This window comes from Microcaecilia unicolor, chromosome 13 (assembly GCF_901765095.1).
Source record: "Microcaecilia unicolor chromosome 13, aMicUni1.1, whole genome shotgun sequence".
Classification (NCBI taxonomy): domain Eukaryota; kingdom Metazoa; phylum Chordata; class Amphibia; order Gymnophiona; family Siphonopidae; genus Microcaecilia; species Microcaecilia unicolor.
This window is the reverse complement of record NC_044043.1, coordinates 54,530,861-54,555,464: the sequence shown is the minus strand read 5'-3', so window position 1 is coordinate 54,555,464 and position 24,604 is coordinate 54,530,861. Positions and strand designations below refer to the sequence as shown.

Genomic DNA, 24,604 nt, shown 5'->3' with positions numbered 1-24,604 from the left:
CCCTTTTACTAAGGCACACCGAAAAATGGCCTGCACTGGTGTAGGCATGTGGCATGCAGGTCCATTTTTCAGCACACCTGAAAAAAAAAAGCCTTTTTTGTGGCCAAAAATGGACATGTGGCAAAATTAAAACCAGAGTGCATCCATTGTCGGCTTAAGACCTTACTGCCACCCATTGGCAGGAAGGTCTCATGCGCTAACTGGGCGGTAAGCATCAGTGCGTGTAAACTGCCAATTACTTCCGGGTAAGTGCCACGTGGTAGAAGATAGAAAATATTTTCTACCGCGTGTTTTGGACGCTTATCAAAAAAGGAATTACTGCCCAGGGCATGTGGTAGCAGGGCGGTAGTCCCAATTTGACAAGTGCTGGATGCCCTTAGGTGCCTATCCACCTTATAATTGAAAGAGAAAAACGCCTAGATTTCGACCCAAATCGGGAGATAGACGTTTATCTCACAAAAACGAATAAATCGGTATAATGGAAAGGCGATTTTGGACGTTTTCAACTGCACTCCATCGCGGAAGCGTACAAAGTTGATGGGGGTGTGTCAGAGGCGTGGTGAAGGCGGGACTGGGGCGTGGTTATCACCCAAACAGAGATGGGCGCCTTTCGCCGATAATGGAAAAAAAGTATGCGTTTGTAGCTAGAATTTAGGGCACTTTTCCTGGACCCTGTTTTTTCACGAATAAGGCCCCAAAAAGTGCCCTAAATGACCAGAGTACCCCCAGAGGGAATCTGGGATGACCTCCCCTGACTCCCCCAGTGGTCACTAACCCCCTCCCACCACAAAAAAATGATGTTTCACAACTTTTTATTTTCACCCTCAAATGTCATACCCACCTCCCTGGCAGCAGTATGCAGGTCCCTGGAGCAGTTGTTAGGGGGTGCAGTGGACTTCAGGCAGGTGGACCCAGGCCCATCCCCCCTACCTGTTACAATTGTGCTGCTTAATGCTTATTAGTCATCCAACCCCCGAAACCCACTGTACCCACATGTAGGTGCCCCCCTTCACCCCTTAGGGCTATAATAATGGTGTAGACTTGTGGGCAGTGGGTTTTGAGGGGGATTTGGGGGGCTCAACACACAAGGGAAGGGTGCTATGCACCTGGGAGCTCTTTTACCTTTTTTTTTTGTTTTTGTAAAAGTGCCCCCTAGGGTGCCCGGTTGGTGTCCTGGCATGTGAGGGGGATCAGTGCACTACGAATCCTGGCCCCTCCCACGAACAAATGCCTTGGATTTATTCGTTTTTGAGCTGGGCGCTTTCATTTTTCATTATCACTGAAAAACAAAAACGCCCAGCTCACAAATTGTCGAATAAAACATGGACGTCTATTTTTTTCGAAAATACGGTTCGGTCCACCCCTTCACGGACCCGTTCTCGGAGATAAACGCCCATGGAGATAGACGTTTTCGTTCAATTATGCCCCTCCACGCGCCTTAGCAAAAAGGCCCCTTAACTAGCTATGCTTTCGCCGGCTCCATATATCCAGAAATTCAATGTCGAAACCTGGACATGGCCCAACATTGAATTTCCAGAGATCACACCAGTAGCAGTCAACAAAATGCTGATCGCAGCTGGCTGAATATCAGGCCCATAATTTTTTTTGTGTCTTTTATCTCTGTTTTAGAATTTTCTTATTTTATTTTATTTCTTTATTTATTGGGATTTATTAACTGCCTTTATGAAGAGATTCTCCCAAGGTGGTGTACAGCAGGTCCAATATTTTGTGTGACCGAGAACTGTAGATTTTCTTTTTTATTCCTTACCATATGGAGCATAATTTATATTTTTGAATATGATAAATAATATTTATTTATTTGTTGCATTTGTATCCCACATTTTCCCACCTATTTGCAGGCTCAATGTGGCTTACAGTTTTCCGTCATGGCATTTGCCAATCCGGAGTGAAGATACAATTGGTATTACATAAAAAACATGGATGACATAATAAAATTAAGCTATCAGGTATAGAGAGAAAACATTCAAAATATTATAAAAGTGATGGTGCGTTACAGTTCCTATTATGGATCATTGTGGTATGCCTTGTTAAAGAGATGAGTCTTCAGTGATTTACGAAAGTTGATTAGGTCGTAAACTGTTTTCAGGTCAAATGGCAGTGTATTCCACAACTGAGTACTCATGTAGGAAAAGCTAGACACATGTATTAATCTGTATTTTAGTCCTTTACAGCTGGGGAAGTGAAGATTCAAGAATATGCGTGCTGATCTTTTAGCATTCCTAGGTGGCAAGTCGATAAGGTCTAACATGTAGGCTGTGGCATCTCCGTGAATGATTTTATGAACCAGAGTGCAAACCTTGAACGTAATACGTTTTTTAAGTGGAAGCCAGTGCAACTTTTCTCTTAGGGGTTTGGCACTTTCGTATTTTGTTTTTCCAAATATAAGTCTGGCTGCAGTGTTTTGGGCTGTTTGAAGTTTCTTGATGATTTGTTCTTTACAGCCAGCAAAATGTGCATTGCAGTAGTCTAGATGATTTAGCACCATTGATTGTACCAGGTTGCGAAAGATACCCCTTGGGAAGAAAGGTTTTACTCTTTTGAGGTTCCACATTGAATGGAACATCTTCCTTGTTGTATTCTTCACATGGCTTTCAAGTGTGAGATTTTGATCAATTCCAAGAATTTTCAGGAAATATTTGTTCACATATCATAATTATAGTCTCCAATAGATCTAAGTGCTCTGTTACACCTTTCTTCTCCATTGCATTTTTTCTTTCCACAATATTTTATAACTTACCGTGCCTGTCTGCGATCCTGGGGCCTGGTCCTTGGTAAAAGAGGTGCTCTGGACAGATGGCTCCACGGTGGAATAGCTTAAGAGAAAATGATAATGAAATCTTGGTTGGATTATACATGAATTTCTCAGCACTTTGGGATTGTAAGTAAAGAAAATAACTCTCTGCAAAGTATTGAGCTAAATGATTTTCAGGCGATCTAAGACTCTTACAGCAGTTCTGGAGCTGTGGGATACCCTGGTCAAGTGTGCCGTGCACAAAGCACTAAGCAACATTTCTTTTCCTCATTCAAGTCTGAACCCAACACCACCCTGCCAAATGGAACACAGCACAGACATCTTTTCCAAACCTTCTGTTTCCCAGAATTTGCGGTAATTTTGTGCCATGCTTTCTACATTTTGCTGGAATCTACAGCATTTGATAATCCAGAAGAACTCACTGAGGGGGTCTTTTACTAAAGCTTAGCTCGAGTTATCTGCAGCAGGGCCCATTTTATTCCTATGGGCTCAGCTGCAGATAACTGGAGCTAAGCTTTAGTAAAAGACCCCCTGAAAGCCCCCCCCCCAAAATTCTCCCAGAGCTCTGATTTCAGTCAGTGAGTATAATCATCACTTTCTGAGGCGATGTTTCACATTTCACTGCACAACAGTGATCTCAACCAGTCTCCAAGCCTAGGAAATATCCTGCCCTGCACAGAGTGTGAGCTTACCCTGAGAAGGATCATGGATTGGGTGGGGCTCATGTTCATCTTTGCACAGTATGCTGTAGAACTTTGTAAAGAAATGTCTACTGATCACATTTTGAAATTGCTGGATGGACAAAGTCAGGCCTTGGGTCCGTATCACCTCTTCCACATCCTCAGTCTGAACCAAAGAAACAAGACTGCTTTAATGATAAGTACATACGTATATAAGTATTGCCATACTGGGGCAGACCAAAGGTCCATCAAGCCCAGCATCCTGTTTCCAAAAGTGGCCAATCCAGGTTACAAGTACCTGGCAAGATCCAAAACAGTACAATATATTTTATATTGCTTATCCTAGAAATAAGCAGTGGATTTTCCCCACGTCCATCTCTCCCCCCTGAGCATCCTGCAGGTGAACTCAGGGAAGAGGTGACCTGAAGTAGACAAAGCAGAGAAGAGTCACTCTTCCTAATTATGGGGCCATTTTACTAAAGCACACATGCTAACAAGCTACTGCAGATTTTTTGAGAATTATGATTTTGTATGTTTTTAAAAAAATTATTGAATGGTTGTTCTGGTTTCTACCATTTTTATGGAGTTCCTTTTTTATTTTACCAGTCGTTTCCAGTATAAAATTCAAGATCCTGACTCTGGTTCACAAGACTGTCCACTCTGGTTCCCCTCCATACCTTTCACCTCACATGTATTCTCATCTGCCTTTTTACATATAATTGTACTGTACATTTGTTAGTCTAGTTGTTTTTCTTTTTCTTCCAATCTTTCCTGTCATTATTATAGTTCCTTTCTTTTCCTGTTGTTATTGGAATTTTGTGCATCGCTCTGCTGTTACTTATGAAGAGTGGTATATTAAATGTAATAACAAAAGGAAAAAAAAAAGGAACTATAATAATGACAGGAAAGATTGGAAGAAAAAGAACTAGGAGAACAAATGTATTATATGTAAAAAGGCAGATGAGAATACATGTGTCTTTAGACCTCCTTTGAATTTGGGATAGGACAATTCCAGTCGCAAATTCTTGGGAAGGGAATTCCAAAGTGAAGCTGCCAAATAGAAAAACACTGAGGACAGTCTGTGAACCAGAGTCAGGATCTTGAATTTTATACTGGAAACGACTGGTAAAATAGAAAGAACTCCATAAAAATGATAGAAACCAGAACAACCATTCAATAATTTAAAAAAAAAACAAACTACGTACAAAATCATAATTCTCAAGAAATCTGCAGTAGCTTGTTAGCATGTGTGCTTTAGTAAAATGGCCCCAAAATTAGGAAGAGTGACTTTTCTCTGCTTTGTCTACTTCAGGTCACCTCTTCCCTCAGTTCACCTTTAGGATGCCCAGGAGAGAGGGTTTCGAACAGGACACTCCGAACTTCTCTGCATTTTCAGTATGTAAAGAAGAAGTTGTGAAACGCCCAGCCTATCCCCCAGAAATTAAGCCTGGATTATAGCCCTGACAAAAAGTGTTACTGGCGAGGATATTAGTTGAGTTGACAATTCTAATTCCAAAATAAATAATTTACTGTTAGATCTGAGGCAAAGCAATTTTATAGATTCCCTTCTTCCGGTAGGGGGGTGGGGGGTAACAGAGCAAAGATATGCAAATATGAATATTCAGTGTGGTTATCCTGAAAACCAGACCTGCCAGAGGTTCTGGAGGACCAGTGCTGACTAATCCTGCAGAGAGCACATTTGCCATACACAGACACTTCACTGTGCTTTGATCCATGCTTTTCAAATACAGGCATCCTGCTCACAGTTCCGGGTTTAAGCTCCCGAGCACACAAGCTTTCACACTGTTTGTTTCTCAGCATTTCCCAGAGGGCCCTTATGCTGTTTGCTGACAGGGAGGATGCAAAAAAAATCATAACGTATTGCCTTGTTGCTGTAGTGCTACAAACACTTACCCAGATACAGAGAGACAAGCATCTGACAGAATTTATACTCAGTAAAGGGACTGTCTCTTTTATGTGACTGCAAAGCACTATATACACCTTACGTAGTCCATTTTGTCTAGCAAAAAAGGTGCCGGTACTCAAATGCTAGGCCACTGTTCAGGGGTAGGGTGATCACTGAGGGACCCGCCCTACAATAGCCAGGCCCCCTGCAACCAGTCACAGAATCTATGACAAGGCAGAATTGATGTGTAGAGCCTGAGCTCTTTCATTAAAACCTGGGGTCTGTGGGTCAATTTTAGCAGACAATGGAAAAGGTGCCGGTATTCAGTACCCCCACGTACCCCCTCAATAAAAGAGCCCTGATCTTGCAGTTCTGCATAAATGTTTGATGGTTATAGTAAAAACCTTGATCAAAAATGGCCTGACTATATCCATCACAGCTCTGTTCATAAGTGCCAACATTTCAAAATGATTGAGGGGTGCCAAAAACAATACAAATGACCCCTCCCTGGATACAGTGAAGGAACTTAATCAATATTGAGGATGCACAGCACCCACTGGTACCCACAGACAAGGCCGGTGCTAGACATGATGGGGCCCAGGGCCTCAAAGCTTGGTTGCAGTTGTCCCTCTTTCAACTTTAGGCAGATTTGGGACCCCCAGTGACATGGGGGACCAAGGCAATTGCCCTATTTGCCCACCCGTAATGCCAGCCTTGCCCACAGAGCTAGCTCCAGCTCTGTTCAATTTGTCCTAGAAGACGGAAGCTTCCAAGGGACTGCTGGTGTTCTAGAAATTGCAAGGAAACAACTGAAAAACAACTGAAAGAAATTATTATAAAGAACTTCAAAGGAATTCTGAATTTATGCACTACGTGAACCCTTAAGGTATAGAGCAGTGACGTAGGCGTAAAGCGATTTTTTCTTTGAAGCCAGCAGCTTCCATTATCACCTACCGATGTGTGTACAACTTGGGGTGTGTATTGGAAAAATGTTTTGTTTCATTTCTCATATCATTTCCACTTAAAAACAAAATTTGTTTCACGTTAAGAAGTGGTTCGTTTTGGATATTCTCCTCATTGTTAATGTACAGTATTATGAACTAGTGTGCAAAATCAAACAGTGTGCACTAGACAGGAATAATTGCTTGATATTCAAAATGATTTAACCAGCTAGAAATGGCCGCTGACTGGTTAAATCACTTGTTCGAGGCTATCCAGCCATTTTCAGCGGCACTTAACTGGTTATCTTCACTGAAAAGACCGGTTGGTGCCTAAGGGGTCCTTTTACCAAGCTGTGCTACAATGGGCTCTGCAGTAGTGGTGGGGGCCGTTTTTGCCCCACGCCAGGGCCCTTTTTACTTCAGTGGGTAAAAAGCCCCTAAAAAAGACATGGCCATGTAGTAAGATTATTCTTACCGTGTGGCCATACGGGGGGAGCACTTACCGCCATCTACTGAGGTGGCGGTAAGTGCTCCCGTGGTAACCCGGTGGAACCTGGGCAGCATGCGGCACTGCCCGATTACTGCAGGGTTAGCACTGTGCTAGAAATTACAGAATTATTTTCTGGCAGCGGCAGAAATGGTGCGCGCTCAAGGCGGGACTACTGCTGGCAGCCGTGTTGGGCCGGCGGTAGTTCTGAGTTGCCATGCAGCAAGCCCATTGCTGCGCGGCAAACCTTTAGTAAAAGGGCCCCCTAAGTGAAAATCGTCTATATTGGGGGAATTCCAGGGGTGGAGTCACCACTTGGCCGCTTAAATTCCAATATTCAGAACTTAAGCGGCCAGGTTTAGCGCATAAATGTGACCGCAGAAATCACAGTCCTATCTTTATGTGCTAGACCATGGATGGTTAAGTTCTGAATATTGACTTAACTGGTTACGTGCTAGCCAGTTCAAAAAAACAACAACAAAATGGATATTCAATGCCGAAGCCTGGACAGAGCCTAGCATTGAATATCTGGGAATAATGCTGGTGGCGATCAGCAAAATACCAGCTGAATATTGGCTCCAATGTTTACTAGATAAAATTAAGCTCAAGTTTAGGTTTAGTCTTTGGCCAGGCCAGCAGAGCAGTTTAAATTAATAAAATGAGGAGAAACAGAGACTTACAACGGATCAGTTGTAAGAATAAATTAGGGGACACAGAGATTACAGTAGTTTCATTACAGAGTATAAAGGTTAACAAACAGGAAACAGGACCAAGGAGCAGAATTTGAATAAGGCCAGGCGTTAGCAGGAATCACAATAAGCCTTTTTTTAAAAATAGGTTTTTAGGCCTGGTGTACATCTCTTATGATTAGATTCCAGTCTCAGGTCACATGATAATTCCAGACAGTAGGAGCCAAGAAGAAAAATACAGAGTATCATGCAGAGTCAAATTGGCTGCTGCAGGAGAGGGGGGGGGGGGGGGGTATAGTCAGGAGATTTTCTGATTTTGGGACCCTTTTACTAAGCGGCAGTAAACACTAACGTGTGCTTACCACATGCGAAAAGGCGCTACCATGGGACGTGCTCAGGAGTATGGCAGTAGTTCTTGGATCGGTGTGCGCAACCCATGCGCTAAAAAAATAGGTTTTATTTTTTAGTGTGGGGGATGTGCTTGTTAGTGGAGAGTAGGTGTGCCCTGCACTAATTGCGTAGCTCGGGTAAATCGCCGCACGCTGCCTGATTAGCACGGGGATAGCGTGTGAGCCCTTATCACCTAGTAAATAGGTGGCGGTAAGGGCTTACGCACTGGTGGCCACTTGTTAATTTGGAAATTAGTGCGAGGCCATCAGTGGGGAAATAGAAATTTTGGTCATTTTACAGCCGCTCTAAAAATGGCCTCAGTGCATGGGAAGTCTATGCACTAAAAATCGTGCAGACCACTTTTTTAGCATGGCTTTGTAAAAGGGCCCCAAACAATGCAATAAATGGTGCACGTTATATGGAATCAACAACTCGTTATATATTCAGGGACACCTGTGTGTGCTAAGTAAGAACTGTGCACGCTGTCATTGACAGAATGCTAAAAATATAAAGCAGTGGCATAGCTATGTGAGGCCTGGGGGGCCTGGGCCCCCATAGATTTGGCCCTGGACCCCCCAGCGTATCATCGACGACGACACCCAGATCCCTTTCTTGATCCGTAACTCCTAACGTGGAACCTTGCAAGACGTAGCTATAATTCGGGTTCCTCTTACCCACATGCATCACTTTGCACTTGTCAACATTGAACTTCATCTGCCACTTGCACGCCCATTCTCCCAGTCTCGCAAGGTCCTCCTGTAATCGTTCACATTCCTCCTGCGACTTGACGACCCTGAATAATTTTGTGTCATCGGCGAATTTAATTACCTCACTAGTTATTCCCATCTCTAGGTCATTTATAAATACATTAAAAAGCAACGGACCCAGCACAGACCCCTGCGGGACCCCACTAACTACCCTCCTCCACTGAGAATACTGGCCACGCAATCCTACTCTCTGCTTCCTATCTTTCAACCAGTTCTTAATCCATAATAGTACCCTACCTCCGATTCCATGACTCTGCAATTTCTTCAGGAGTCTTTCGTGCGGCACTTTGTCAAACGCCTTCTGAAAATCCAGATATACAATATCAACCGGCTCCCCATTGTCCACATGTTTGCTTACCCCCTCAAAAAAATGCATTAGATTGGTGAGGCAAGACTTCCCTTCACTAAATCCGTGCTGACTTTGTCTCATCAGTCCATGTTTTTGTATATGCTCTGCAATTTTATTCTTAATAATAGCCTCCACCATCTTGCCCGGCACCGACGTCAGACTCACCGGTCTATAATTTCCCGGATCTCCTCTGGAACCCTTCTTAAAAATCGGAGTAACATTGGCTACCCTCCAGTCTTCCGGTATTACACTCGATTTTAGGGACAGATTGCATATTTCTAACAGTAGCTCCGCAAGTTCATTTTTTAGTTCTATTAATACTCTGGGATGAATACCATCAGGTCCCGGTGATTTACTACTCTTCAGCTTGCTGAACTGACCCATTACATCCTCCAAGGTTACAGAGTAATCTTACTGCATAGTCATTTTTTAAGGGTCTTTTACCCGCTATGGTAGAAAGGGCCCTGGCGCATGGAAAAAATGGCTCCCATTGCTACCGCATGGCCCTTTTTCCAGCAGCTTAGTAAAAGGACCTCTAAAGTGTGATATTCAGCACTTAACCATCTATGGCAAAACCATAAAAAGAAAGATAGGACTGACTTTTATGCAAATCTATTTATGTGGTTACCTTGGCTGAATAACTTGGCTGAATATTGGCACTTAACCAGCCAAGTGCCTACTCCATCTCCAGAATGCCCCCAAGTGGGTTTTGAGTTCAGTGCTTACTGGGCATTTTCAGCAGGACTAACCAGTTAAGTGCCACTGAAAATGAGTGGTTAGCCTTAAAGAAGTGACTTAACCAGCCAGGAAATGTTTATAGCTGGTAAATCACTTTGAATATGAACCCCCAAATTTCTATCATTCCATTTATAAAATGACATGAAGCAACAGTGGCGTTCCTGGCCTGGATGGCACCTGGGGCGGAGCGCCGATGCACCCCCCCCCCCCCCCGGCAAAATGACACCCCCCCGGGTGCACGCCGCTGGGGGGGTGCCTCGGCGTGCGCCTGCTCCTCCGAGTTCGCTAAACCTGTTCCGGGGCACAGGGAGCTGCAGCGAACGAACGAAGTTTAGCGAACTCGGAGGAGCAGGCGCACGCTGCAGCACCCCCCAGCGGCATGCACCCGGGGCGGACTGCCCCCCCCTTGGTACGCCACTGTGAAGCAATATAGGATATTCATTGGCATACCCACGCACATCCCTATTTTACACATATTTGTGTGTATGTGTGTGTTTTCTGTAGAAAAACTGGAAGACTAGTTGTGTACTTGTTTACTTGGCATGAGCAGAGTAAATGTTTTCATCTGCCAGAGAATAACTTTTCCCACGCTAGAGGCACACCATTGACAAATATTTTTCAACTTGCATCCTAAAACGAATTACTTCACATTTTCATGTTTAATCTTGTTTATCGAGAGCTGCTCTACCCTACTGAATGATATAACAAATACAGGTGAGGCGTTTTTCACTGGAAAGGAAAATCTAGAAGAAGGGGATAAGATCTGAAGACTGGAAGAGGGCAGACTTTTCACAAGGGTGATAAATGAATGGAAGAGCCTTCCAGTAGAGTTCACAGGTGCAAATGATGTATGGAATTGAAGACAGCCTGAAATGAGCAGAGCAGACCCTTGGCAGTGGGAAGGAAAAGGTATTTATGTAGGTGGTAGAAGCTGTTCATCAAATTCTATTGCCACATTCTCCATTTCTTTGGACCTAATGGTCTATAGTTTCCAACTGGCTCCAGATTTGCCGGAGAGATTGAGTTTAGTCCTGGATTTACCCCAATGGCATAAGTTCAAATGCTGGACCCCAAGCACAATTTTGTTGATGGAATTCTTCTTCCTCCTCTCCCCCCTCACCCAACCCTCAGATAAAGCCTTAAGTCTCTATTGAGATTATCAGGAGGTAAGCACAGCATCACCTCCAACCTTCATCCTCAACTGAATTATTCAATCTGTTGCAACAACAGGAGAATCCTGCTGTCACAGGGCTATAATATGAACTGCGAGATCACATGGCTCTTATCACGAGACTTGGCCCCATGACAGCAGGAGATGATGTATTCAAGCATTTCTCCTGCTGCAGGTCCAAACTGAGTGATAACAGTGGAAAAAAAGGCTGAGAGGTGGCATGGTAGCACTGTTAGAAGGGAGTACAGTGATTGCTAACTCTGCCTCTTTCTGTCATTGGACCGTTTCTTGACTGCTCCCCTCTCTTCTTCTCACACACTGTGAGGACTGCTTGGGTGGAACTTATGCCACTTAATTATCCCAATGCATGCTGGGACTTGTCTGACTTTTCTTAGGATATGCAAAAGAGAAATCAGCAGCACTGCAAGTCCCAGTATACAATGAGGCAGCGGAGCCAGATCTGTGGGTGTCAGAGGGTGCTGCTGAGCACCCCTAACATTGACTAAGTGTAACCCATGATTGTTTAAGAACATGATACAGTGGGCTCCCGGGTAGCAGGCTATCAGTCGAGTGACCGGAGGACCTGAGAGGAGCTCAGAGGGTACATATACGGGAAACCCTGTGGGAAGGATTTTGTCTCTGGTTCTGCCTCTTGATAAGTAACCAGCTCTGGGTGTGGGAGTTAGGTGTTACTGTTAGTTCCCCTACTAGATGACCCATTGCAAGAGAAGGGGAAGTCCTGTATCATTGTAACCAGTGGACTGATTTTCTGGACAGTAAGCTATTATATTGCATCAGCCATTAGAGAAGCCAGAAGCTCGGCGGATTGGGGAGTCCGGCCGTAAGTGGGAAAGGTGGAATTACAGTCTACCCCTGGCCAGGGCTGCTGAGAGGAGGGGACAGGGGGGCAAAATTCCCCAGGCCCGGGGCTCCAAGGGGGGCCCAGCACTGGGGTCTGTCTCCCTCTCCTGCTCAGAGCAATGGCAGGGTGGTGGGGGCGGTCTGCCCCTGCAGTAAAAAAAAAAAAAATCTCTCAATCGGCAGCACAGCGCCAGCATGCAGCGCCTCGCGTCTAGGTGAAAGAAGCAGATTGCCTCGGGCCCTGGCCTTCCCTCACTGTGTCCCACCGTCCTCTGATGTAACTTCCTATTTCCGCGAGTGCGGGAAACAGGGAAGGCCAGGCCCGAGGCAATCTGCTTTTTTCATCCAGATGTGAGGCGCTGCATGCTGGCGCTGTGCTGCCAAATGAGAGATTTTTTTTTAAATGCAGGGGGCTGGGTGGCAGACAGAAGGGTGCTGTCGAGGGCACTGAGGGTAGGGAGACTGAGTGGGGAGGGGGCTCAGATGGGAGAAGTAGGCTAGAGCAGGAATTGGGGTCTGACAAGGGGCAGGAGGGAAAATGGGGCCATGCCTGGGGCAGGGGCAGGTGGGAGAATGGGTCTGGGCTGAAAAGGGGGGCGGCAGATGAGAGAATGAGGTTGGGGCTGAAAAGGGAGGTCGTAATGCAAGATAGGTGGAAGAAGGGGACTGGAACTGGGGGCTGAAAAGGAGGGTAGGTGGGATAAGGGGGCTAGTACTGGAACTGGGGGCTGAAAAGGGGCAGGGGCTGAAACTTTGGGGACTGGGCCTGGGGGCTGAAAAGGGGATAGGGAGAAAGTGGCTGGGGCTGAAGGGACTAGTGGTGGGAGAAAAGGGCTGGGGCTGAAACTGGGGACTGGTGGGATAATGAGGCTGGAACCGGGTTAGAAGGAGGCAGCGTGTATGATTCGCTACCGCTGCTGCTGAGTGCTGAGACGGAGGGAGGTAAATCCCGCGATCGTGGCGGCAGTGGGCAACGTTTGGGAAGCGCTGCCGTGAGAGTGAGGGAGGCAGATGCGGGAACGGAGCTCAGCCTGCTCCCTCCGCTACGCTGCCTCCACTGCTGAGTGGGCCTGAACCAAAACTGGGTGGGCCTGGGCCCACCCAGGCCCACCCGTGGCTACGCCCCACTCGTGTGGTTCCTCAGTGGATGAGCTGACGGGACCAGAGTGAGTAGTGATAAAAATATGCACTGCCTCTCGAGGTCCTTCTAACCCGGGATAGCAGGACTGGGTTACATAAGCACTTTCATTGTGTTCAGGAAGGAGTAATTTGGATTTTGTGTGGCACCCTTAGTCATTTTGAAACATTGGTGCCTATGCAATGGGGTAAACCCAGGGCTGGATCAATCTGTCTGGCAAATTTGGAGCCAATTGGCAACCTTATCATGGACTAAATTTCTAAAGGCTGTGTGTATCTTTAGGGTCACAAGTGTTTCACAGGAGCTGATTAAATCTGGGACAGAGCCAAATAGGCAAGCTGGTCTCCAGACATTTTCCTCTTTATCTCTTATTCATTGTACCATCAGCACCATGCTTTCATAGTATTAAAGAAAGTGTTTAGACCTTGTCATGTTAAATTTCATAATGTTTGTTTTTTAGCAGTTTGTGTTTCCTTCAGAAGGAATTTTACAACATTATCAGGTAAGCTCAGGTGTTTATTTCATATCTTGTGGTTGCTTGTTTTGTTGTGGTGTGTGGGAGACATTTTCCTCACAGACACTGCTAATGGCTAGTTTTAAATTTCTCCACAGACGCATTCTACCTCCTGAGGAGATCTGCCATGTATTTCACTGTGGTCTTTGGTTTGGATGTGTTGTTACAACACACCTTGATGAATTTGCAATTACTGCAAAGCCCGACTGATGTGAGCCAGACACTGAGGTGGGTGTTAAGAAAGGTTCTGGAGGGTTGCTCCCACTGCCTGGAAACAAAGCCTGTTTTTGTTTGTTTTGAATTTTTTTAAAACCGTTGACGCATTAATGGGACACCTTGGCTTGATGGAAAGGACACTGACACATTCAGGCAATTCTATAAAGGGGCACCGATATTTAGGTGCCTAGGGGGCAGTAGTGCAGGGAGGAATTTCTCCATGGAGAGACAGAGTAATTTTTTGCATTTCTTAACAGAGCTTTCTATGGATGGAGCAGGTAGTAATAGGAAGGGTGACACAATAGCAGGCAGCATCCAGTGGATAGGAAAACCAGGGGAGAAATGTCCCCTCCTAGAGGCGTATCTACCTTACTTGCCACCCGGGGCGGGTCGAAGCACCACCCAGGGCAGCGCACATACACTACCCCCAGGTAGCACATACACGCCCCCCCCCCCCCCCCGGGCAGAGCACACCTCCTTCTCCAAGCGAGGGGGTGTGCAGAGCAGGGGCATAGCTACTATGGGGCCATGGGGGCCTGTGCCCCCGTAGATTTGGCCATGGACCACCCTGCCAATGACCCTCTCAACCCCCCCTCCCGCCACCAACCTGCCATCGCCGTCTGCTACCTTTGCTGGCGGGGGACCCCAACCCCCGCCAGCCGAAGTCTTCTTCCTTCGTTTTGTTTCTGAGTCTGACGTCCTGCACGTACAACGTGCAGGACGTCAGACTCACAGAAACAGAATGAAGGAAGAAGAGGACCTTGGCTGGTGGGGGTTGGGGTCCCCCACCAGCAAAGGTAGGCAACGGCGATGGCGATGGCAATGGCAGGTGGGCGGGGGGGGGGGGGGTCGAGAGGGTCGTTGGCAGGAGATGGTCAAAGTTGTTGTTGGTGGTGCTGGCGGTGGCGGGGAGTGTTGGCATTGGAGGGGTGGGGGGTGTCGGCAATGGCGGCGGGGGGGGTTCAGCGGTGTCGTGGGGGGGGCTAAAATGTGCCCCCTCACCTCGGGCTCTGGACCCCCCCTCCCGCCGAAGTCTGGCTACGCCCCTGGTGCGGAGTTGGCGCACAGCTGTCGGTTCTGCCGGTCCCCTGTTCCGGAACAGGAAGTTGATGTCAGATAGGGCAAGGGACCAGCAGAGCCGGCAGTCAATGCACCTACTCCATGCACATTCCTGTTGCAGGCACCCAGGGTGCAGCGCCACTACCAGCCCACCCTAGGTACACTAGAGACCTAAGGGTGAAGGGGTGAACATACATGTGGATAAAGGTGAGCTGGTCAATATTGTGTATCTGGATTTTCAAAAGGTGTTTGACAAAATACCTCATAAAAGACTCCAGAGGAAATTGGAGAGTCATGGGATAGGATTAAAAACTGGTTAAAAGATAGAAAACAGAGAGTAGGGTTAAAAGGTCAGTATTCTCAATGGAGAAGGGTAGATAGTGGGGTTTCCCAGGGGTCTGTGCTGGGACCGCTGCTTTTTAACATATTTATAGATGATCTAGAGATGGGAGTAACTAGTGAGGTAATTAAATTTGCTGATGACAAAAGTTATTCAAAGTTGTTAAATCGCAGGAGGATTGTGAAAAATTACAAGAGGACCTTACAAGACTGGGAGACTGGGCATCTAAATGGCAGATGACGTTTAATGTGAGCAAGTGCAAAGTGATGCATGTGGGAAAGAGGAACCCGAATTATAATGCCAGGTTCCACATTAGGAGTCACTGACCAGGAAAGACATCTAAGCGTCGTCGTTGATGATATGTTGAGGACGTGCAGGACGTCAGACTCAGAAACAGAACGAAGGAAGAAGAAGACCTCGGCTGGCGGGGGTTGGGGTCCCCCGCCAGCAAAGGTAGGTGACAGCGGGTTGATGGCGGGAGGGGGGGGGGGTCGAGAGGGTCATTGGCAGGGGGGTCCAGGGCCAAATCTACGGGGGTTCAGGCCCCCGTGGCCCCACGTAGCTACGACACTGCTCTGCAAACTCAGAAATTCAATGCTAGTGCCCGGACATGGCCTTAAATGAAATTCCCGGGTTTAGTGCTGGCAGTGGTCAACAAAATGCTGATCGCTGCCAGCTGTATATTGGGCCTCTGGTGTAAAAACTTGCACCTAGATTCAGAAGGTATGTGCACAACATATAACACTGTATAAATTACATGCATGGTGGGGTGTGGGGGGATGGGAGGAGTGGGGGGAGTTAATGGTATTTCAGTATAATTTGGGAGTGTTTTGGTGGGGGTTATATTTTTTTGTTTTATTCTAATAAAAATTTATTGAAACAACAACAACAAAATAATTCCATGCATAAGTGTGCGCCCCATCTGTGCTCCACCTACTACTACTACTACTACTTAGCATTTCTATAGCGCTGCTAGGGTTACGCAGCGCTGTACAAGTTTAGCATGGGGAAGGACAGTCCCTGCTCAAGAGAGCTTACAATCTAAAGGTTACAAACTATGTAGTCAGTGTAGGTAACTTACAACTTAGGTAGTCAATGTAGGTAGCTTACAATCTAAAGGTTATAAACTATGTAGTCAGTGTAGGTGACATGAATGGGGAAGGTGGTTAGGCGCCAAAAGCAAGGGGGAAGAGATGGGCTTTGAGTAAGGACTTGAAGATGGGCAGGGAGGGCGCATGGCGTATGGGCTCGGGAAGTCTGTTCCAGGCATAAGGTGATGCGAGGCAGAAGGGGCGGAGTCTGGAGTTAGCGGTGGTAGAGAAGGGTACAGATAGTAGTGATTTGTCCTGAGAGCGGAGGTTACGGGTGGGAACATATGGGGAGAGGAGAGTAGAGAGGTAAAGGGGGGCTGCAGATTGAGTGCACTTGAAGGTCAATAGGAGAAGCTTGAACTGTATATGGTAGCGGATCGGGAGCCAGTGAAGTGACTTGAAGAGAGGGGTGATATGAGAGTATCGATTCACGCGGTAGATAAGACGTGCGGCGGAATTTTGGACAGATTGAAGGAAGAAGAAGCTAAGCGGGAGGCCAGCGAGAAGAAGGTTGCAATAGTCAAGACGAGAGGTAACGAGCAAGTGGACGAGGGTTCGGGTGGTCTGTTCAGAGAGGACTGGGCAAATTTTGCTAATATTAAAGAGGAAGAAGCGACAGGTTTTAGCTGTCTGCTGGATATTGGCAGAGAAGGAGAGGGAGGAGTCGAAGATGACTCCGAGATTGCGGGCTGAAGAGACGGGGAGGATGAGGGCGTTGTCAACAGAGATGGAAAGTGGGGGAAGAGGAGAAGAGGGTTTGGGTGGAAAGACAAGGAGCTCGGTCTTTGCCATGTTCAGTTTCAGATGCCGGTTGGACATCCACCCTTATGAACATCCACCTGAAAAATATATGCATACTTGTAGAATAGTATGCAGCTGGCATATTGTTATTTATGTACATATGTGTTTATATATGCATGTAAATAACTAGCATACCAGCATTTACGTGTGTACTTGCTGTCTACCTTTAGGCGGTTCATAGAATTATGTCTGTACCGTCTGGCATGCTACGAGGTGATCCTGGAGCAGAAGGATGAAGGCCGCACTGATAGCTGGAAGGCAGTTATAAGCTGGCTGATCGAGTCCAATGATATACTGGTCCCAGACATAGAGTAACGTGCTCATACTCAGGAAGCCTGCCAAGAGAATGAATGTGGATTTCATCCTTTTGCACAATAATGTGAGTCTATGTGATTGCACACCTGTTTCTCAGGCCTATTGTTCAACACTGGGCCCCTAGGGCCAATAAGGGTCATGAGCCCCTAACCCCTATTAAAAGTGATTAAACTAGATGGAAGCTAGGAGAGAGCGGACCCCCTACTGCTGTGAACCCTTGGGCACTGCTCTATGGTCCCAATGGTCAGTCCCCCCTGCCAGAAACAGCAAAGTTTATCAAGAATCATACAAGTTTTAGATCAAAGTGCCATTCTGTACCCCTTGGTTAGAGGATGTTCAAGGGGCAGAGGAGGAGTATGGGGGCCCAACATGGGGGTGATGAGATATGTGGTGTTGTGTTTCTGAAAGGAACAACCTACTTAACTCGAACTACACAACAAAGCTCCAGTGGCAATGCCTTGAATAATACTGAAAGCAAACTATTATAGCAAATGAAATGGTGTCTTTGTGTAACATCATTCACCGGTCTTGTTAGTAAGTTGGAATACCTGCCTGCTTGCTTACAATGCCAGCATTTACGAGCAATGCTATTCTGGCATAGGAAGACCTTAAACTCTTCTGAGCTGCTTTCTCAGAATAAGGCAATAATCTCCAGAAATAAAACTAAAAAGGGAAGGGAAATGGGACTTGATATACCACCTTTCCGAGGTTTTTGCAACTACATTCAAAGCAGTTTACATATATTCAGGAGCTGCAGTGGGAATCAAACGCAGTTCCCCAGGATCAAAGTCCACTGCACTAACCACTAGGCTACTCCTCCAATGTTTAAATTTTGGTCATGAATTGAGCAGCCGAGAAACTTCAGGGAGTAATTTTATAATTTCGCACCCTGGCAAAAAAGTGTGTGTAAGGAAACAAAGGGGCAGACGATCTGCAAGCTCCAAGATGGAAAATATACAAAGCAGATCGTTGATGGATAAAAATGATTTTAATAATAAATTTTTTTTTTTTTCGGCATTCTGGGAGATAAGTGACTGTCTGATTGATTGTATGCTATTGATCATTGGTTTCAACATCTCTGAGAGAGCCGTTTTTTCAAGATATCAACTGTATATTATATCACAGTTGCTTTTATCATTTTACTCCTCCTTTGGTAGTGGAGAAACATTGAAGAGCCCCTGAAGCAGCCCAGTAGGGCGAAACACGGCCTGTGTCGGGCTATTGTATGCATATTCCAAAAAAAGTGTGTGTATACTTTTCATGCTGCAGACTTTGCTAGATTTACAAAGTAAACGTACATGCATGCTTTCACTTTTACAATTATCTCAGGAAAAGTGCTCACACGCGTTTAACACCTGCTAATTTGTATGGGCACTTTTCTCACTAAAAATACATGCATACTTTTGAAAATGCAAAATTGAGGGCCTAGTTGCAAATCCTGTTCCTGCTCCACCCATAAGAACATATCCCCATACAGAGGGTAAAATGATGCACAGAATGGCATCACATACATTCTTGTACCTGCATATGGGGGGTGGGGGTGGAGGAACAATTTAATTAAATCCCATATCTATAAGTAAAGCACTGCTTTGAAGATTACCCTCTAAGGGGGTGATTCTATAAAGTGGGCACTACCATGTATGTGATGATTACAACTCATAAATGTTTAGAATAGCAGCATATAAGCTACTCTAAATATGCACATATTTTACATAGCATGTGTTTTACACAGTGGCAGCACCATACTGCTCTCTCCCCTCTTTCCTCCACAGTATTTTCGGTATCTGCGTTTCTGTCTCTGAAACCCATCCTTCCCCAGTGTACTATACAGGCATCTTCGGCGCCTGCAGCAGTTCATTCTCGGTGCTTGCGCCAGCCCTGCAGGCTTCCATCTGCCATGTCACATCAGATAGGAAACAGGCAATGATGTCAGTGAGGGCGGGATACAGGCACATAACAGATGGAAGCCTGCGGGGCCGGCACAAGCAGCGAGAATGAATCGCTGCAGTCACTGAGAGTGCCTGTATGGTACACTGGGGAAGGATGGGGTTCAGAGACAGAAATATAGACGCTGGGATGCCGCAGAGAAGAGGAAGGGAGATGCGGAGTAGGTGAAAAAAATCTGTATTTTTAAAGTATCTCCTGAAAGATATTTTTTTTGGGGGGGGGAGGGGGGGGGGGAGGGTGGAAGGGCCTGTCCAAGTTACCTCTGGGCCTATCCAAAACACTGAGTCTGGCTACGCCTCTGGCACTATCTGGTTATATGCCACGGAGGGGAAGATTCTATATATGGCGCCTAAGAAATCCACACGGAAAACATTTCCGCCTAAGCATATTCTATAAGTGGCACCTAGATTTAGGCGCGGTATATAGAATATGCTTAGTTGACATCCCAGCACCTAAAATTATGCATGTTCATTTATACCAATAAAAACATGGCATAATTCCTGGCGCGTAGATTTAGGCGCACTGAACCACTTTCTATAAATATGCATGTAAATTTTAGAATGCCCATGAAATGCCCATTTTCCTGCCCACAACCATGCCCCTTTTTGCCTGTGCGCATTAAAATTTAGGCGCTCTGTATTACAGAATACGCTTAGTGATTTGTGCGTATAAATTCTAATTATTGTCAATTTTAGTGCTCATTATTGCTTGTTAAGTGCTGTTAACAATGCTTATTGGCTTGTTCAGCCAATTAAGTTAGACACGCTGTTAAAGAATCCGCTTGGATTTCGGCGCAGAACGCTAGGCGTGCTATATAAAATCTGGGGGTGAATGTCTCTGGATAGCCCCACCCAGGAGTCTCTCCTGCCTTGTTAACTCGCTTTGAATATTGACCCCCTGGATTCCTAAGTCTGACTGAAATGTTACCTTCCTTTAAGCTCCTAAAATTCAGGCACCTAGGTCAGACACTCAACTGTCTTTGAAAATAAGGCTGTGCAACTTTTTTCTCTTTCTGTGTGTATGGGAAACATATTTTAAGAAATCAGACATTTTGAAAACGTACCAGCAAAGAGAGCTTGAACCACTGGCTGCATCATGCACTGTACACCTGTCGGCACGGAATCCGGGGCTTTGTTAGCTACAATGTAACAGAGGGGAGACAGTTAAGAGAGCCTTAGGAACAATGATGCTACGGTGCACGAGTTTGATCTTATTCTTGATGATTGTCTGTGCTAAGGGTCTACACAACATTGTTTAAACAATGATTTGTGCTTTTTTGCTCTCTGAAAATATTGATCTGAGAGAGTGTTTGTGTGTAGCCAGGGGTGGTGAGTGGGGTGTCTGCCTCTGGCCTTGAGCCCCAAAGGGCCCTAGGCTTATCTCTTGATTTGTTGTAGAAGAGGCTCACAGAGCAATGAGTTGATTTTATTCTGCCATTGGCATCACCCTCCCCCCTACACACACACACTTTCCTTCAGCAACTTGTGCTGGAAATTGCCCATCCTCCTCTCCTCCCATAGCAGCACTCATCTGCCCTTGGCCCTGTACCCTCCTAGGCTCTGCCTGGTCTGTAGAAGTTCACTGCAATTCCCCTGGAAGAGCACACTGTACAAAGAATAAGAGGATTTGGAATGATCAGCTCATCCTATGAATCAATTCCCTAAATGCTCTCTAGTGCATTATAGTGGAAGAAGACAAATGTGCCAAAGCTTTTAGACAACCAATCATTATCTCAGAAACATAGCGATGAGATAGAAGTTCCATAATTCTCTGGCACTGAAAGACCTTGCTGGGTGTAAATGCCTTGAATGGTGTTGGCCAGATCACGGTTGATTTGATGTAACAGAGAAGCAACTTCCTCATACATATTTCTGCCAGTGGAATCCTGCAATATGAAGCATAAAAGATTTGGTGGGCAAGTTAAAGGTTTTGACGAACACACTTCTCTGCTGGTGTGCCACACAAATAAATGACTGAATACTGTGGAGCAAACATTTTTCTCAGAAAAGACCTGCAGCAAATAGATCAGATGCATTAGCAATACAGCAGAACATGAATGATTGTCTTGTGATCTAACCAGTCAACTTTACTTAAATGCAGTAATTACAGTGTCTGCTGGGTCAACAGTACAGCTGGCAGAATGACTTTTGCAGCAGCAGCAATAAACCACTGCAGTATATTTCTCAAAGAAACAACCTAGAGTTAATCAGTGTTTTTACCTGGCAACAGAAGTCTCTGATAGATCTATCTCCAAGCACATTGGGGGTAAGTCTAATTTTAAGTGGCAGAAAGATGTGTAAATATGCTATTTTAGTCATTTACACCTGTAAGTGACTGCTTATGCACTCCAGTGACCTCTTATAGAATACTGACTAGTGGGAAAAATATATCATTTGATGGTGTATCATTTGAAGGTGCATAATTTGCTGCTGGATGTACACCTGGGTGGAGTTTGAGTGGGGTATGGGCGGCATGTGCATGAACATGTGTAAATTATCATGGTGGCTGAGGAGAGCCCAACCCCATGGCACTAAATACCCACTTTGTTATAAAGGCAGCTGGAAAAAGGGAGGGTTTTCTTTAAGCAGTGGGACTACAAATCCCATAATGCAGTGAGCTGTGAGGTCAGCAGAGCCAGACTTGAAGGCTAACACCTGCATTAATATTATTGCTCTGGTTTCCTGGCAACAACTGACACCTGCAGTAATTAGCTGATAGGTAGATGTCCAAGAGGAATTTAAAAGAAGTATGCCTGAGGTAAGGAGGTACACAGCAGAGAGAAGGGAACTGAAAGAGAGGGGAAAGACTGAGCTCGGGAGAGGGACAGGCAGCCTGAAGCCAGAGAAAGGGAGAACAGGGGAAAGTTCTCCGGGAAGAAGGGGCTGGGATGAGGGTTCCCTCCAGCCTCCATGGCAGGCAGTCCATGGGGGCAGGTATGGGAGTAAGCTCCATCTCAGAAGCAGGCAATGGGGCCAAGGCTGTAGACAGATATCCACAGGGGGGAGGGTGGAACCTGGCAGGAAGAGGGGAGAGGCATATTCACAGGCCAGATTTTCTCTATCCTTGGGGGAAACAGGGTGCTTCAACTCTCCTACTAGCCAGAGGAAAGGGGTCAGAACAGTTTTAAAAATAGGTTTGGATAGCTTCCTAAAAGAAAAGACCACAAGCCATTATTAAAATGGACTTGGGGAAAATCCACTGCCTATTTCTAAGATAACCAGCATTAAAATATATTGTACTGTTTTGGGATCTTGCCAGGTACTTGTGACCTGGATTGGCCCCTGTTGGAAACAGTATGCTGGGCTTGATGGACCTTTGGTTTGTCCCAGTATGGCAACACTTATGTACTTATGTATGATATTCAAAACCATTTAACTGGCCAGAAATGGTACCTGGCTGGTTAAATGGTATTTAGCCGGCTGTAGGCAGTTTCCCCGCTGAATATCATCGGTTGGTGGCTAGCAGATAGCTGGTTATATCAGGTGATATAACTGATTATCCACAAATTTTTAGCGTCAGTTTGGTGGCCATGTTTGGCTGCGTGAATAGCAGGTATATCTTTGTCCGGTTCCAACTTAACCAACCAGCTTGGCTGGTTAAGATGGAACCGGCTAAAAATAAACTGGATATTCAATGCCAATCACGGGAAAGGGCTCAGTGCTGTGGGAGGCAGCCCGGCTACCTCCTGCAGTCTGAATATCTGTCCCCTTGTGTTTAAAGCGGAGCCTTTACTGCGAGTGAAAGTGGGAACTGGAAAACCTGGTCTGGAGTTTATTCCAGAGCAGACCAGGGACTCATCTCATGACAAGAGGAATACAAGCTTCCATGAAAAGCTTGAGGAAAGCATAATGTTTATGTTTAAATGGTATCTTCAAACTTGAGAAGGGGAAGATAACTGATTCTAAAGTTTATGTGTAAATAAAGACCTTTATATAGTGCCTGGATACATTGGAATCATTCTCTCTGGGATCCTGACCAAGTATCCGGAAGTGGAAATAGTGTCAACGAGCTTGGGTAACCGCAGTAACAAGGTCAGCAAGACTTGCCGAGCATGGCGGACATGACACGCTTGTGCCTAGATGTTAGCACAGGGGTGGGTGACCATGGTCCTCAAGGGCCACAACCCAGTTGGGTTTTCAAGATTTCCAGAATGAAAATGCATAAGATCTACTTGCATACAATGGAAGCAGTACATGCAAATCAATCTCATGCATATTTAATGTGGAAATCTTGAGAATCCAACTGAGCTGTGGCCCTCAAGGACCACGGTTGCCCACCCCTGTGCTAGCATCTAAGCAGAAGCATTTACACCAGGCATAGGGCTGGTGTAGGTGATCGTGTTTTAATATATGCTCGCTTTTGATCACTTGAACTAGTATTCTGTAAAGAAAAGTAAGCACTTCAGTTCTTCAGAGTGTTCCTCAGGGCTCACCTCTGTCTCCAGTGTTATTTAACCTTTTTTTATTGTTTTCTCTAGGAAAAATTAGTTTGATCGCTGGTGAATTCTTATTATCATATGTGGATGATATTTCGCTTTTGTTGCCAGTACCTCCTAATATTATCAATTTGCCTGATACTGTGTTATCAGGGATTAATAGAATTCAAAACTGGGCATTTACTAACAAATTAAAGCTGAACCCAAGTAAAACAAAGATCCTATGGTTAAAGAGGTCAGATGTAATAGGTACCTTCATCTTTGACTTTAGCTAACAATCAGGTGTTTACTGTTGAAACCGAATCACGTGTGTTGGGGGTTATTTTAGATTCCTCACTATCTTACAGTTCTCAAGTTAATCATTTATGGGAAAAAAACATTATTTAGAATGAAACAGCTGCGGCTAATATGGTAGTTTATTACTTAGGAGGCAATTTAACTCTTAGTCCAGATGTTATTACTTTATCTGGACTACTATAATGTACTTTATTTAGGGCTAAGTATTAAACATCTTAAAACGCTCTTGCTTATTCAGAAAACTACACTAAGGTTAATATTTAGGCTACATAAGTTTACAAGTGTTTCACTATTTATGGTGAAATTACATTGGCTCCCTGTGGTCAAACAGATTTTGTTTAAGGCATTTTGCCTACTGTTTCAAACTATCTATGGTTCTACTTCTCAGTTATTAATAAATATGATCTCTAAGTCATTATTGGTCACTTCTCTCGTTTACGGGGTCAGCTCACTCTCTGCCCTCCTTCTTTTGGTCAAGTGCGTTTTTTGAGGATGATCAGCTCTATCTTTTCAGTTATTATAATTCCTGAATGGAATTCTCTTCCATTGATAATCTGAATGGAACAGAACTATTTGACATTTCGTAAAATGCTGAAAACATATCTTTTTGGTCGGGCTTAATTAATACATTTTCTTCTCTGGTTATTATGTGTTAGAAGTTTATTACTATATTTGTATAACATTAGATGTTGCCTTTAC

At 45.2% G+C, this 24,604-nt stretch overlaps 1 protein-coding gene across 2 annotated transcripts in view; it reads right to left on the bottom strand.

Annotated features, from left to right (window-relative positions):
- Positions 1–24,604, bottom strand: part of LOC115482553 — an 88,777-nt gene that overhangs the window by 26,478 nt on the left and 37,695 nt on the right. For both annotated transcript variants that reach the window (XM_030222430.1, XM_030222429.1), the window contains 5 exons: positions 20,959–21,058; positions 20,237–20,311; positions 17,107–17,246; positions 3,466–3,619; positions 2,759–2,834 (listed from right to left, as the gene is read on the bottom strand). In XM_030222430.1, the coding sequence (XP_030078290.1) occupies positions 2,759–2,834; positions 3,466–3,619; positions 17,107–17,246; positions 20,237–20,311; positions 20,959–21,058 (545 nt within the window). The remainder of the gene's footprint in view (positions 1–2,758; positions 2,835–3,465; positions 3,620–17,106; positions 17,247–20,236; positions 20,312–20,958; positions 21,059–24,604) is intronic.